The 14,208-nt window shown below is 39.5% G+C and overlaps 1 protein-coding gene across 2 annotated transcripts in view; it reads left to right on the top strand.

Moving 5' to 3' along the window:
* LOC101175439 (double C2-like domain-containing protein alpha) overlaps nt 1-13,728 on the top strand; it is a 31,727-nt gene extending 17,999 nt beyond the window's left edge. The window contains exons 7-11 of one of the 2 annotated variants that reach the window (XM_011488040.4): nt 155-214; nt 4,514-4,713; nt 10,288-10,369; nt 10,529-10,625; nt 12,389-13,728. In XM_011488040.4, the coding sequence (XP_011486342.1) occupies nt 155-214; nt 4,514-4,713; nt 10,288-10,369; nt 10,529-10,625; nt 12,389-12,525 (576 nt within the window). In that variant the 3' untranslated portion in view covers nt 12,526-13,728. The remainder of the gene's footprint in view (nt 1-154; nt 215-4,513; nt 4,714-10,287; nt 10,370-10,528; nt 10,626-12,388) is intronic. The other variant, XM_078937398.1, reaches the window with a different exon arrangement.
* Nucleotides 13,729-14,208: the final 480 nt, after the last annotated feature.

The raw sequence follows: 14,208 nt of genomic DNA, 5'->3' as shown, positions 1-14,208 counted from the left end.
GCCTGTAATTTTTAAAGTGGTTTCACCCCCAGATTGATATATCTGTCCTGCTTTGTCACCTTTTGCTCATCCAGCCTGCTTTTATCGCTTTCCTGTCAATCATCCCTTCTTATCATTTATCTTCTTTCCTCCTCTTTGTCCGCCCGGCCTCTAGCTGCCTTCACCGACGGCGATGAACACGGCGCTGAGAGGGATCTCCTGCTACCTGAAAGAGGTGAACATGCCTGATCAATTCAGTGTGACCCTTGTTCTGTCTGGTGCCTCAGGCTTGTTTTTATTCCCAAATGTGCAGGTCTTTAAATGAGCTTTAGAGGGTTTCAGCCTCCATTTTAATATTACCATATACATTTTTTTAACCTGAAGACCCACTCCCATGAAAATTGTGTTTTTAACATTTTCTTGTGGTATTTTTCTGAAGGTGGAGGACATGTATAAAGAATTTTTTTTCAAAAAAAAGAACATATTTGTGATGTAGAAAATTCAGTGGGCATGTAATGCACATTCAAGAACACGCTACCTGGGCGATTTACCCATGCAGTGATTCACTAGACTGTCAATACTAGCGCATGTAACTTAGAATAGGCTTAAATGTCAAAGAGATGTAAATTTTGCAAATCTTGCTCCAGGCTTTTGGACTTGGTGTCTTAGAAGTCCAGTCAGGCCCAAACCACATTCATGGATTTCTCCTTCATGATCAATTTTCAGACAGTTGGCACATCCGTGGATTAAAAAGGGAGTCCCAGTTCATTTGGTTTAACTTGCGTTCAATGGTGAGTGTTTTGTACGCAGAGCCCAAAAAGTGATATAAATTCAAGAACTCAAGAGTTTTGAGTGCGTAAGCCTGAAATGTGAATATACGCGCATTTACATTGACTTTTCATTGGAAGTGGTTGCTTAAAACGCAAGTTTCTGAGTCTGGTGTGAACGTAGCGATATGCATCGACTTGTAGACTACTAGATTCATGTATGTCTTCGTTCCTGCTGTCATCTGGCTCAAAACTGTATGGCTGGATATTTTTGTTGCACCAGTAATGTAAAGTTGGGGGTGTGAGGGCTGTAAGCTAGCAGGAGAGCCGGTTTATACTTCATAGCTGTTTGCAATCCTTTAGGTTGCATTGGTCGCAGGGCCATCAGAACAGAATCACCCTGATTGGTGGGAAATGTAACACCTGCTGTTGACATCATCTGTGACTAGAATTTTACGCCTGTAGTACAATGTGCACTGTAGATGATGGAAACTTAATTACAGAAGTTGGAAAATATCACACAGACACAACACAGAGAGTAGACAACTAGGTGGAAAAGAAAACAAGTTACTGAAAAGATACAGCTTACATCTCATATCTTGCAGCACTAGAGGATGCAATTTGGACAGTGTTATAAATTTTTGTTTTGAATATTTTTAATTTTTTCCGCCTTTTTTTCTGAACGGATTGATAATAATTTTTAAAGATGTTTGAATTTATTTGATTGATTGATTGATTGATTGATTGATTGGTTAATTTTAGGCATTGTAGTCAAAGAAATAAATAATTTACACATATCTATCAATCTCATTACAGAAATGACGAAATGCATAGATAAAAAAATAAAACAGCATGATTTACTGCTTGAAAAGGAGTGGTTAGAAGTGAGTTCATATAATCCCACCCCTTCTTGAATAAATGTGTTCATAGATTAAATGAAACTAAAATGCATTTTATTAGTAAGGGCATTTCGGAATCATTTGCAAAAAGGAAAAAGGTAAATTAACAAAAAAAAAATCATGTTTTTTTTTAAAGCCGTTTGACACCAAGGCAGTTTTTGTAAGGCTAAGTTCAAAGGCTAATATCAATCTTACATGATTGATTTCTTTGGGGATCATTCTGAATTTGAGTTGCTGCTTAAGCTGGTGACTTTGACAGCTTTTGCCTTTGCTTCCTTATTGCTGCTCCTACGTTCAATTCTATGGATTGAATCAAATTATCACAGGGAGAAAAACAGTCCAAATTCAAAGTGACAGATGAAAGAAAGCAAAACGCTCCACCAAAGGGTGAACAAGGGGGAGGACGACGTTCTCTCAGGCCTGTGACTCACCCCCACAGCCTTCAGCACAATACCGTTATTTATAGGATAGACACACGTTTGCATCACTGTGGGTGCATGATTTTCACAAGTTGCTTCCACAACTTTCTTTCTTTCTCCTTCGAATCTTCTCATCACTCATTAAGCCTTATCTTCTGACAAATACAGACAGATCAATGAGCCGCGCGTCCCCTTGGTGATCCTCACAACTCAGTGGATTTCATAATTTTCTGTTTCTTTTTATTCATTTTTCTGAGAGTCACTATCCAGATCCCCATCTGTCCCAAATGAGTTGGAGTCTTTGAGGCTCACAATCATGGAGGATAATTCACAGTAGGTGTCGGCTGAGACAACAGACCTTCACAGATCGATAGAGAGCAACTCATTAGGGAGGTGGAAATAAACAGGCGTCAGCGTGGAGCCGGCAACACACCCGCAGTGACAGACGGCCTGGAAGGAGGGAATTTTGTGGGCGGGTTCGAGGAGCAGACGGGATAATAAACAACCTTGAATATGTTTAATTTGTCTGATGAATTATGCTTGTCTGCTTCTTTAAGTCCCACTCCGATCATCATTTGAAATATTGCAAAAGTGTTACCAGTGTTGTTTTAATTATGGTCATGCCACGTTTAGCCAAAAGAAAACCTCTGTGGTTTTCTAGGACATAGTTTCTGCAGAGCGGCAGTAACTTATAAGAAGTTTGCCTTTGAGTAGTGGGTGGGACTGTTGGGGCGGAGTGAGCCTCTTACATTTCCCATCATCGCTTTGTTTACAGGGGTGTCCAAGCCTTTAGCATAGAGGGCCAGATTTGGTTAGGTGGAAATGTTTGAGGGCCAACCATTCAGCCTGGAATTCTTGAATAACATTATATTCAAATGAAATATGTGTAGCAATTGCATACTTTTCATTTCCTCATATTAAAAAACAAATACTTTTAAATACGTTTTTACCTAAATCACTGTCACACCATTGATTCTCAGTTAGCTTGTCATGGTTAGCATGTCTCATCTGTTAGTCCCTGTTAATATAAAACTTCATGCTTGGCTTGAAAAGCCATATCTGGCCAACACAGCTGTTTCAGATTTCACAAAAAAATATCTACTTGTCCTTGAAGTAATGGCCCTCATTGTCAACATTCCTTTTTTTATTTACGGTTGACATTTTAGAAATATTGAATGGTTGCACGACAGTGTTGCCAGAGGTTGACATCGACTTAAAGCCTGATTTAGACAACCAAAATAAAGAAATTGTACACACAGTTTTTAGAAAGTGCTGGGGGTTGCATATTATTGGTGTTATAAAAAAAACCTGCAAGCCAGTGGAAATTTAAACGTGGGCCTCTTTGGGCTCACGGGCCGGACTTTGGACATGCCTGATTTACATTTTCTCCCGCTGGCTTACAGCCCATCACGACCCCAACCTAAAATTACCAGTGCAACAAGAAACTGTGGTTTTCTAGGACATAGTTTCTGCAGAGCGGCAGTAGTTCATTAGTAATTTGCCTCTGAGTTGTCGGCGGGACAGTTGACGTGGAGGAACCCTGACCCCTCTTCCCATCACCCATAAATACACACTATGCTGCTAGCTTACAGCCCCTCACATAGCCCCAATCTAACATTAGTGGTGCAATAAAAAAGGCGAGCATTATCAGAGCTAACCAGCCGTGCGGTTTTGGCCAGTCGCCAGCTCAGACGAGGAAAACAAAAATGTACATGGATCTTGTCGTCAAAAAGTGGATGTATCCGAACGGAGCATACAGGACAACTACAAGTTTTCAAACTGCATTTTTTCTACAAGAACATGTTAACACCAAAAACACAATTTTCATTGTCTTTCAAAAACGCTTCACCACAAGCTGGATCTGCTCATTCTGCTGGCAGACACAGACTTATGTGTATTTTTGGTGAAATCGCTGAGTCTTGTTTGGACAGAAATCTTGCTTTAGGATTGTTATTGAACTCTGTTTGCTTTTCCACAATTAGCACAACTTAACACTAGACTGGGAACAGTAGGAGAGTGTCTTTGCCTTGGGTTAGAACTTCACTAATGATCCCAATGCAGTCCACTAGTCCAGAACTAAATTTCTTTTTTTCTTCCTTATTTAGCTCTCCACCAACTCCTGAGGGGTAAAGGCAGCCTCTTTAGCATCTAAATGCTCCACCATGTTTACCAACTAGCTGCTGACTTTGTCTGTGGGTCATTTGGTGCTTCAGGAGGCGCAGAGTGGATTTATCAGAGCTGTTTCTACACAAACAGCCGCTTGCCGTGTCTGTAAACAGTCTGGATTTAGCCAAAAATAAAACAATAAAAGTTGTGAGACTGAAACCACCAAGCAAGGTAGAAAATCGATAGAAAGCTCCCGTGTGCTTTAGTCGCCTGCAGCAGAGGGAGATGAATGTTGGCTCACACAGGTTTTTATTTTGTTTTCTGTTTGCTTTTTCTTCTTCAGTGGGAGACAGAGCAGCAAAGAAGTCTGGAGGAGCGAGGCCGTCTGCTGCTCTGCCTCCAGTTCCTGCCTCCAAACAGCGACGGCGACCTGAAGGCTGAGGCCAAAGAGAGTGCTCGCGGCGGCCTGTGTGTGGGCGTCAAACGTTGTGCCCACCTGGCAGCCATGGACGTCAACGGCTTCTCTGATCCTTATGTTAAAACGTAAGAAATTAACGGGATCTCCAAAAGAACGCAACCCCTTTATAGCATTTTCCTCTTAGTTCTGAGCCGTTCAAGCACTTTGTCATCTACCCTTTGGCCTCAACCACGTCTGCCCCTATGGATAGACATGAGGGTGAAAGATGGACAAACCTGTACGGGGTACGCAGGTAGCCCGCACAAAATTTTAAGATCATAGGCCGCTCGGTGAACCCGTAGAGTAAAAATGTTCATGTGCATTTATCTATATGGGCATGCAGCGGTCAGCAGGTGGTAGTGAACTCCTAAACACCACATGAGGGTAAATAGGGGGGCAGTAGGTGAAACACATCGAATACATTTTTACTTTTTCCACTCCCCAAAACCCTAAGCGCTGTGCAAGGGACCTATTAATGCTGTTCAATTAAAAAGTGAGCGCTCCTTATGTGTTGCCTGACAGTCTGAAACAAGGAAATTAGAGAATCAGAGGATAGCTTGTGAGGACATCCTACGAACATTCTGAACTCCGTATGGACAGGTGATGCGCGCAGTAAGTAATTAATGCCTTAGTCACATGCACCCTTACAGCAGTTGATTCGTATGGGTGCTGCGAGTTTTTTGGTTTTTCTGAACCCATGGAGGGTCGGAGAGAGTTACGACCACATCTTAAAGGGAGTGCAGCTGTGTCTTGCAGTTCCCTTGAGACTGGCCACCTCAAGGGATGTCATGAAAATGGAACTTACCATTGTCATGCCTGTGGTAAGTGTATCGTAAGGTATACGTAAAGCAAGTGTAAGTCACACACACGTATGACGTATGAGTGATTCTGTCTTATGATTCTTTAACACCACACTTTAGTCGGTACTACAGTAACTTACGGACTTCACCCAAATGCTGCACACACGGGGTGTGCAGGTCCCCGCACGACACACCTGCATCTCACCTACGTCCCCCTTACTTCCTCTATTGTAGAAGTTTTCGCTAAGACCTGGCATTTGTAGCAGAACAAAATGTGCATAAACGTTTTTGTTCCATGGGCTCAATGAGTGGTGAGAGTGTGGGCCACACTTTTGCCCATTTTTCACCCTTGGACAGCCCATGTCCACCCGTAAGGGCAGTTCTGACTGAGACATGAGGAGCCAGAACTTCCACCTTACTAATGACTAGAGCGTGGCGTATCACCCATACATCATAAGTGTGTGTACCTTACAAATTATTGATAAAACACTTACCTCGTGCACAACAACCTTGAAGTGGCCCTAAAAGCCTCGAGAGAGTTGCAAGACCTCCCCTAAAGATGCGGCGCTCCTGTCTACGACCCTCCATGGGCCTAGACAACCCCTCAAGTTGACCCGTCAACCCCCCCTACGGATGCCTTGGACTAAGGCTTTAACAATCTGCCCACTTCCTCTGCATCCCACACAAACTGGAACCAACTGTTCCTTCAATTCGCCCCGTGTTACAGGATAATCAATACTCTTCATCAGTGATCGCTCGTAAACTTGGTTCTACCAAACGAAAATCACATTAAAATTCTGCCATCGGTTCTCACTCTCAATTAAATGCCTTTGATCCAAAAACAGGAGATCACTGCAAAGGCATTCAGGCTCAATCGGATGTTAACTTCCCACTATCAAGACACTCTGGGCCCAGTCTAGCTTCTGCTTTTGGCTCAGTTATTATAACTGTTGGAATTTGGACCAATTTTGGTAAAAAGTTGGAAGGCTTAAGGGCGTTCTGACTCACTGTGTACACAGTCAGATACAGATCTGGATCCCCTGCTATGTTTTTGTGCTTGTGCCAAGTCTGGGGCATCCTTCAGATCCTGTGAAGGCAAAAGGAAAAATTAGTCGGCCTTTGATGGAAAAATTATGGTATTAGTAAAAATAATGAGCAGGAATTATTGTAATGTTTGACAATCCCCCTCATTCATTCATGCCTGCTTTTAGTCTCCTGAGGTTTAGATCAGACCAGTCAAGTGGAACAATCCAGCAGTAAGTCGTCAGTGATATATGGCCGTAGGTAATTCAGTTATCACAGGAATGTGTGTAGTGGGATCTTTTAAAATTGACTGATGGGAGCAGCAAGTGGAAATGTAATGGGTGGTTTTATCATGGAAGAGAAGCAGGTTATGAGGCTCTCGCTGTTGTCTGGAGTTTCATTACTCACTGATGACAGAAAAGCGATTCATTACGTGTCATTGTATGTGTGTCAGTTTAAACACCAGAGAGGGCAGAGTCGGCCCTGGGTTGAATGATCCGGCTTGACAGGAAGTAAACAAATGAGCTGTTAGATCTCTCTGTGTTGTCACTGGCTGGTTGATGGTGACTTTGACGTTGTTTCTGGGATAACACGAGCATTCAGCATCTTTTGCAAAATAACTATTGCTTTAGCATAAAATCTGCATAAAAATAAAATAATGCCTAATCTGGCTTTAATATTTTTTTCTACATTTAGTTAATTAGATAGAAGAAATTGACTCATGTCTTGTCAACCTTGACTTGTGAGATACAATACTAATAAATTCTCAAAAACTACATTTCAATGCATTTGATAAACTTTATAAGACAAGATTGACCCTTTAAATTTTAGCCAATGAAAAAAATGCAGACCAGAATTAAGACAACTTTCATTCAACTGAATTTTTTGGGTCAAATTTTAACCACAGCTGACCCTTTGAGTTCATTTGCGTTACCTAAAAGTTGGATTGCTGAACTTTCTTCTGCATTAATGCAATTTTTTTGAAGTGATATGACATTTTAATTGTATGTAATCAAAATCCACTATTTTCTTAAATTTTTATTCTAGCTGAACAAATTTTCTATTTACTTTCATTAAACGGTTTTAAAGTGTTTGATATTTTAGTAGTTTCCTGTTATGTTGTTTTTTTGTTTTGACATTTACATTACAAAAGAAAAAAAAAAGAACTAACAGAGCAGGAAAAGTTATGAAACTGTTAAAACAGGCCTAATAAAATGAAATAAACATGAAGGTCACTAATGATTAATTAACCACAAAATGAATCGAAGACATTTTTGATAAAAGTACATAAAACTATTTTTAACATATGGTTCTTTGTTTTTTTAAACGCAAAAAACGAGTTGAACACAGTTTAAGCTGTTTTATAAGGAAGTTCCTTTATGTCATTTTCATAGTAAAGACATTTACAAAATAAAAGCAAAAATAAAAGCTGTTTGTGTTAACATTTTTTAGAAATGAAACACAAACTCTTTTTTTTGTTTTGTACATTTTTGTAAGTATTGCATTATTGATCATCCATTGCACAATGTAAATACCAGGATGCAGTGGTGATGTAACAGGATTATGAATGAAACTTCTAACAATGACAAAAAATGTATACATGATCAGAATTGTACATATTAATGATTTCTTTGGTTACTTTGTAGCAGACAAAGTAATCAAAGAAATACAGACACTATGAACTTTTTTGAAGAATGTTCATATTAATGTTACAAATTTCCCCTAAACCTAAAGAATCCAATAAAAGATACTATCATGGATGCAAACTGGTGTTCCACATTGTATCCATACGGCAGTTGGGTTGCTCCCTTCAAACCATTATGCTCTCCTCTTCTGTCATTGGTTAAACCTACGCATCCATCCTTCACTTATCCACGCTGCAACACTGTACATCACGCATCTTGTTCCATCTTGGATGCGTGCTCACATCTCTGCCCTTTGGCAGGAGCTTCTTCCCAGATGCTTTGTTGTGTCTGTAAGCGTGTGGGAACATACTGTGGGTGGTGGGCGGAAAGCAAATGGGAATAGATTTTTTTTCACGCCTTTTCCATCTGGCGTTATGAATATCAAAGAATGCATTGAAAGCCAAGAAGTGGAGGCTGAGGATTTTCACCATGAGCTGATGCACTTATCAGTTTTATTATATTATATATAATATTTTTAGTGAAAAGTATGCTACAGATTTAGCTTTAGCCAGGTAACCAGCTTGTTTCGTTTATTTAAATATATGGGAAAATAATCTGAATCAAAAAAGTACTTATTAAGATTAACAAATAAGATGATAAACTTCTCCCCCGTCTGTTTTTATATGATTTTGACAATATTAGATTTAATCAAAGGGACACTGAAGAAGTTATATTTGTGCTGTTTTTTTGTTTATGTTTTTGAGTCATTATTAAAAAGTCATATGACAATAATTGGAAGAGAAAACACTGTTTTTGTATTGGAGACCAGCTGCTTTCTATTGGGTGCAGAATTAGAAAAAAAAATTAGAATTAGCTGAGAGTTTTGCCAGATTTAGCCAACTTTTCCCATTTTTGTTTCATGTTTTTTACCTTTATGTCAGAGTTTACAATGGGGTTAATGGAGGTTAGCTGGTGTTTATTGAAGGTGGAGAACACCTGGGATAGGTTGCTAGTCTGCAGGTTAAACTCCATACAGAAACACCTGGCCAGGATTTGAACCACAGCTTACTTGCTATAAGAGCAGAGTGCCAACCACTACTCAACCTTGGAGCCTGCTAAACATATAAGTAAATGTTAAACATAAATGGTAATCATAAATCTAAATGTTAAAACTAATTGTTTGCTCAGATTGGGCAAATCACTCAAAGAATTAGCCACGCCCACATCGCTGTACCATGAGATGCTTTAACATTTAGATTTATATGTAACTTTTAGATGTAACATTTAAATTTAACATTTAGTAATGGACTTGCAACCTGTCCAGGGGTGAACCACGCCAATGTCCAACAGTAGCTGGGATAGGCTCCAGCAACATTGTCACCCCTGAAGGATTAAAGAGTTTGGAAAATGGATGAATGAATGTAACACTTACATAGAAATTGAACATTCATAATTTTACATTGATGTTGAAATTTTTTTATCAGGTTTGGCCTTACAGTAAAATTTTCCTCACTGAACTTCTACATTCGGCTCCCCTGGTACTAAAATAATAGAAACCTAAGTTTGCTTATTTAGATGAGTTGGTTTGCAGATTGAAATCAAATTAACACATTTTGAGTCATTTGGGGAATTAATTTACATTAAATAAAGACAACAACAACTGAGATTAGGTTAGAACAGCAGGCTTAGCGTAGATTTGTACTTATCTCAGCTTCATCCGTGTTAATACTAATTATGTTATCGTTGAGTTGTACGCCTTTGGCAAATCCCCCTGAAGTTCATTTTTTAGCCTAATTAATTGAATAAGTCTACATTTTTTTGTCCTCCTTCGTCCACAGTATAAGTGTAATAAGTGATGTTAATTGCCTTATGATAGATTAAGGGAAATAATTTAAATCATGAGCATATAGTATATTCTCAGATAAGATAATTTTCCTCCATATTTCAAACTAAGAAGTTAAAACCTTCTTTAATGAAAGCCTGATCCTCAGCAAGAAAGGCTTAATGAATAATATCAGAGACAGATGACAGGAAGAGCCAGTAAATCTGTCAGCACCAGTAATTCCCATTTCATTATTTCGTCCACGTATGACCACACTCTGACCTTTCTCCCCAGCATGTGCCGTTACTTTTCAGTATTCGGCGTTGCCCTGGCAGGTACATTTTAATGATTAGATTCATTCATGATGGTATTGCTTTTTTTCCTTCTCAGGTACCTGAAGCCAGATGTTCAGAAGAAATCGAAGCATAAAACAGCAGTCATAAAAAAGACTCTGAACCCTGAATTTAATGAGGTAATGTGAGCTTGTGCATGACTGGCAGCAAATGCAAACTTCTGCCTTGAATGCTAACCCTTCAGCAGTCTTTTATGCAAATGACAACAATTACATCTAATAAAGTATATGAAGGGAAGTAATTTGGTTGTTTAGTGATATATCTTTATGTTTCAACAGGAGTTTTTTTACGAAATCTCCTTTTCTGAGTTAGCCACCAAGACGCTGGAGGTCACCGTGTGGGACTACGACCTGGGAAGGTCAAATGATTTCATTGGTGAGTTGATACCACAGCAGTGAAAAATTCATAAATTCCCTTGTTGGATTTCCCGGGGAACACCTTGTGTGCCCATGGCAGATGTTCCCAGAGATATTTTTTTTACATTTGCAACATCAAACTAAACGGTGCTTCTTCCTCTTAACTGGAAAGGATCAGTAGATTTGCTGGGGTTGGTGTGATTAAAGCATGACAACGGAAAATCATAATGCAGGGTAATGAAAGTTAATGGACGTGTGGCCTCTGGAGGGCCATTAGTGGAGCGTTTAAGTTATTAGGAAAGGTAAAAAGAGCAAATTGGCTGGTTAATATTTAATTTCCACTTTCTTTTTAACTTAAAAACCAATTGCGTTTGAGTTTTCTGGAGAAAAATCAGAAAAAAAGCTCAAATGAAATCCCTTTGAGGCAGCCTTTTTGACAAAACCATGCGTTCTTACATTGTCATTGAAATTGTACATGCATGATTTTAATCTGACCTCAATACTAAAATATGGTATCATTGTAAAATAGAGTAATTTTTATAAGATAACAGTATAATAATAATACACCCACCGGCCATTTTGTTAGGTCCACCTTGCTATTACCGGGTTGGATCCCTTTTTGCCTTGAGAACTGCCTTAATCCTTGGTGGCATGGATTCAACAAGCAACAATACGCTTGTTGAATGTATGCCACCAAGGATTAAGGCAGTTCTACACAACAATACTTGTAACCATGCTCACTTGGTACTAAGGGACCCAAAATGTGCCAAAAATTTTCCCCACACCATGACACCACCGCCATCGGTTAAATTGTTGATACAAAGCAGGATGGATTCGTGCTTTTTGTGTTTTTGAAGCCAAATTCTGACCCAACAATCTGAATGTTACAGCAGAAATGGAGACTCATTAGAACAGAAAAAGTTCTTCCAATCTTCTATTGTACAATTTTGTTGAGTCTGTGTGAATTGTAACCTCAGTTTCCTGTTCTTAGCTGACAGGAGTGACACGCATGTGGTCTTCTGCTGCTGTAGCCCATCTGCCTCAAGGTTGGGCATGTTGTGCGTTCAGAGATGCTCTTCTGCAGACCTCGGTTGTAACCAGTGGTTGTTTGAGTTCTTCTCTGACCTCTGGCATCATCGAGGCATTTCAACCCACAGAACTGACACTCATTGGATATTTTCTCTTTTTTTGGCCCGTTCTCTGTAAACCCTAGATATGGTTGTGGGTAAAAATCCCAGTAGATCAGCAGTTTCTGAAAGACTCAGTCCAGCCCGTCTGGCACCAAGAGCCAGGCCACGTTCAAAGTCACTTCAATCACCTTTCTTCCCCGTTCTAAAGCTCGGTTTGAACTGCAGCAGATCACCTTGACCATGTCTACATGCCTTAATGCATTGAGTTGCTTCCATGCGATTGGCTGATTAGAAATTTGCATGAACAAGCAGTTGGACAGGTGTGCCTAATAAAGCGTCCTTTGAGTTTTTGTTTTAACAAAAATTATGGTTTGAGAATTACTTTTTAGCAACTATGGTCCTTGATTGCAGAGCTTTTTATTTGTCTTTCAATCAAAATTGGGAAAAGTTAATTAATTTTTGTTTTTCATATTCAATCACATCTAATGCATTTCTTTTTTTTAAAGTAATTATGCAAATAATTATAATTAATAATAGGTGGCGATGCCCCTTATAATCTTGGAGAACAAAACAAAAATGAAGAAACATTCAAATTGCCCAACACTTTTTGGGTGTTACATAAATATGCGCAATGTTTCTGTGCTCTGCTCAGGGGGCGTATCCTTGGGGTGTCACTCACAGGGGGACGCCCTACAGCACTGGATAGACTGTCTGAAGAATAAAGGCAAGAAGGTGGAGCGCTGGCACACTCTGACCAACGATCTGCCTGGATCAACGCTGCAGGAATAGGAGCCTCTTCCTCCTCCTCTGTACTAAACCCTGGAGGGTCTTCCCCAAAGACTTGGGATTGGAGAAGTTTCATCGCATGCTCTGAAGATTTTCCGCATGACTGTGATGGATTCCTGCTTACTTTCGTGTTGTTAAATGGGTTTATAATTCACAACAGTGTTCCCACAAAAAAGGGGGGCACAGATCAATGCTGGGATCTAGACAGACCCTGAATCTATCTTAAGCTAAATGTACTCACACGTGAAAGACATTCATTTGCCTCCTGATGATTTGATGTCAGAATAAATGCACTCGTCCGGCTCGGCTGCTCCAAACTGAAATGATCTGACAAGAAAAACTCATTGCCTTACACCATAACTGATGTTTATTATTCTGCAGCTTGACTGCCATTCCTCATGTGGAGATGGCTTGCTTTTATTAAATTTAGGTGATTCCTTTCATTAAGTGCTGGTATCAAAATTCCACAGTAATGACCCTCAAAGTGACAGCACACATACCTCTGCCTCGCAATAATGTTTTCCTTGATGCTTCCGAAGATATCGAAGTGGTCTTCACACGGCTGTTGCATCTATTGATTTGACTGTCATTGGATTGTCTGCAGACAGCACATCCTGATAAGATAATCGTCTCTGTCATGTTGATGATGGTTTGTGAGTTGTTTGCATGTTTAGTGTTGATGGCGTTGCCGTCACACGCGCTGTTTTTGACTTGTTGTTCTCAGTTTTCTGAAGGTGTGTTGCTCAAATCAACTAATTATATTTTTTTTATTTTGTTGACCAGTTTTTATGTGTATCAGAGTTAGTTTGATGTGTCTGCTCTGATATCGGTGTCAGTAGCTTGTAACCTGTTCATTTTGCTCCACAATCATCAGTAACAGTGAGAGTGGCGATGTAGATAAGCAACAGTGATTTGTGGTGAGGTAAGCATCAGCCACTGATTAACATAAATAAATTCAACAACTGTGTACAGAACTAGTGCAGTCTAGTGACTGAACATCTGCTGCAGCTTTACTGTGTATTTTTTGTTGAGTGAGATGTCCTGGTAGCACCAGTGGTGTTCATATGTAAATGTTTGTGTTTTTCTGTTGTTGTTGTTTCCGCTTTGTCAGATATTTTTCTGCAAAGTGTGAATGCCTGTTGCCTTTGTTTCCCCATAAATATTGTATCATGTTCTCTTGTATGCACTTAAATTTCTTTTACCAAATTGGTTTCAAAGTGGCTGGCATCTGTTAGGCACTCAAAATTGCACAGACAACTCAAAAATGCCAATACTGCCATCTAGTCTTCAGGATCTGCAATTGCAGCTTTCACTTCTGTCTGCAAGGTGAGAACAACAAGACGTATTTTCTTTTTTCAAAAGATTTGATGAAATGGTCACTAACTCTATAGTAAACAATACTTTTACAACAGCAAACATCTTTGGATTTTACAATAAAGATGTTAAAATATGTTGAAAAGACAACATCTAATTCAAAAAGCACTTGCTTTATATGTATTAAACCTTAAAATGTAAAAAAAAATTTTTTTTATACTATATATATATATATATACTCAGAAATGGGGCCATCATCAGTCACCTCCTCTACATGGATGACATCCAGCTATATGCTAAGAGTAAGCGTGACATTGACTCCCTGATCCACACCACCAGGATCTACAGTACTGACATTGGGATGTCATTCGG

The sequence above is a fragment of the Oryzias latipes genome, chromosome 19 (assembly GCF_053564925.1).
Source record: "Oryzias latipes strain Hd-rR chromosome 19, Olatipes_Hd-rR_3.1".
NCBI classification, from domain to species: Eukaryota; Metazoa; Chordata; class Actinopteri; order Beloniformes; family Adrianichthyidae; genus Oryzias; species Oryzias latipes.
Note: the sequence above shows the minus strand (reverse complement) of the source record. Positions and strands in the feature narration are given on the sequence as shown.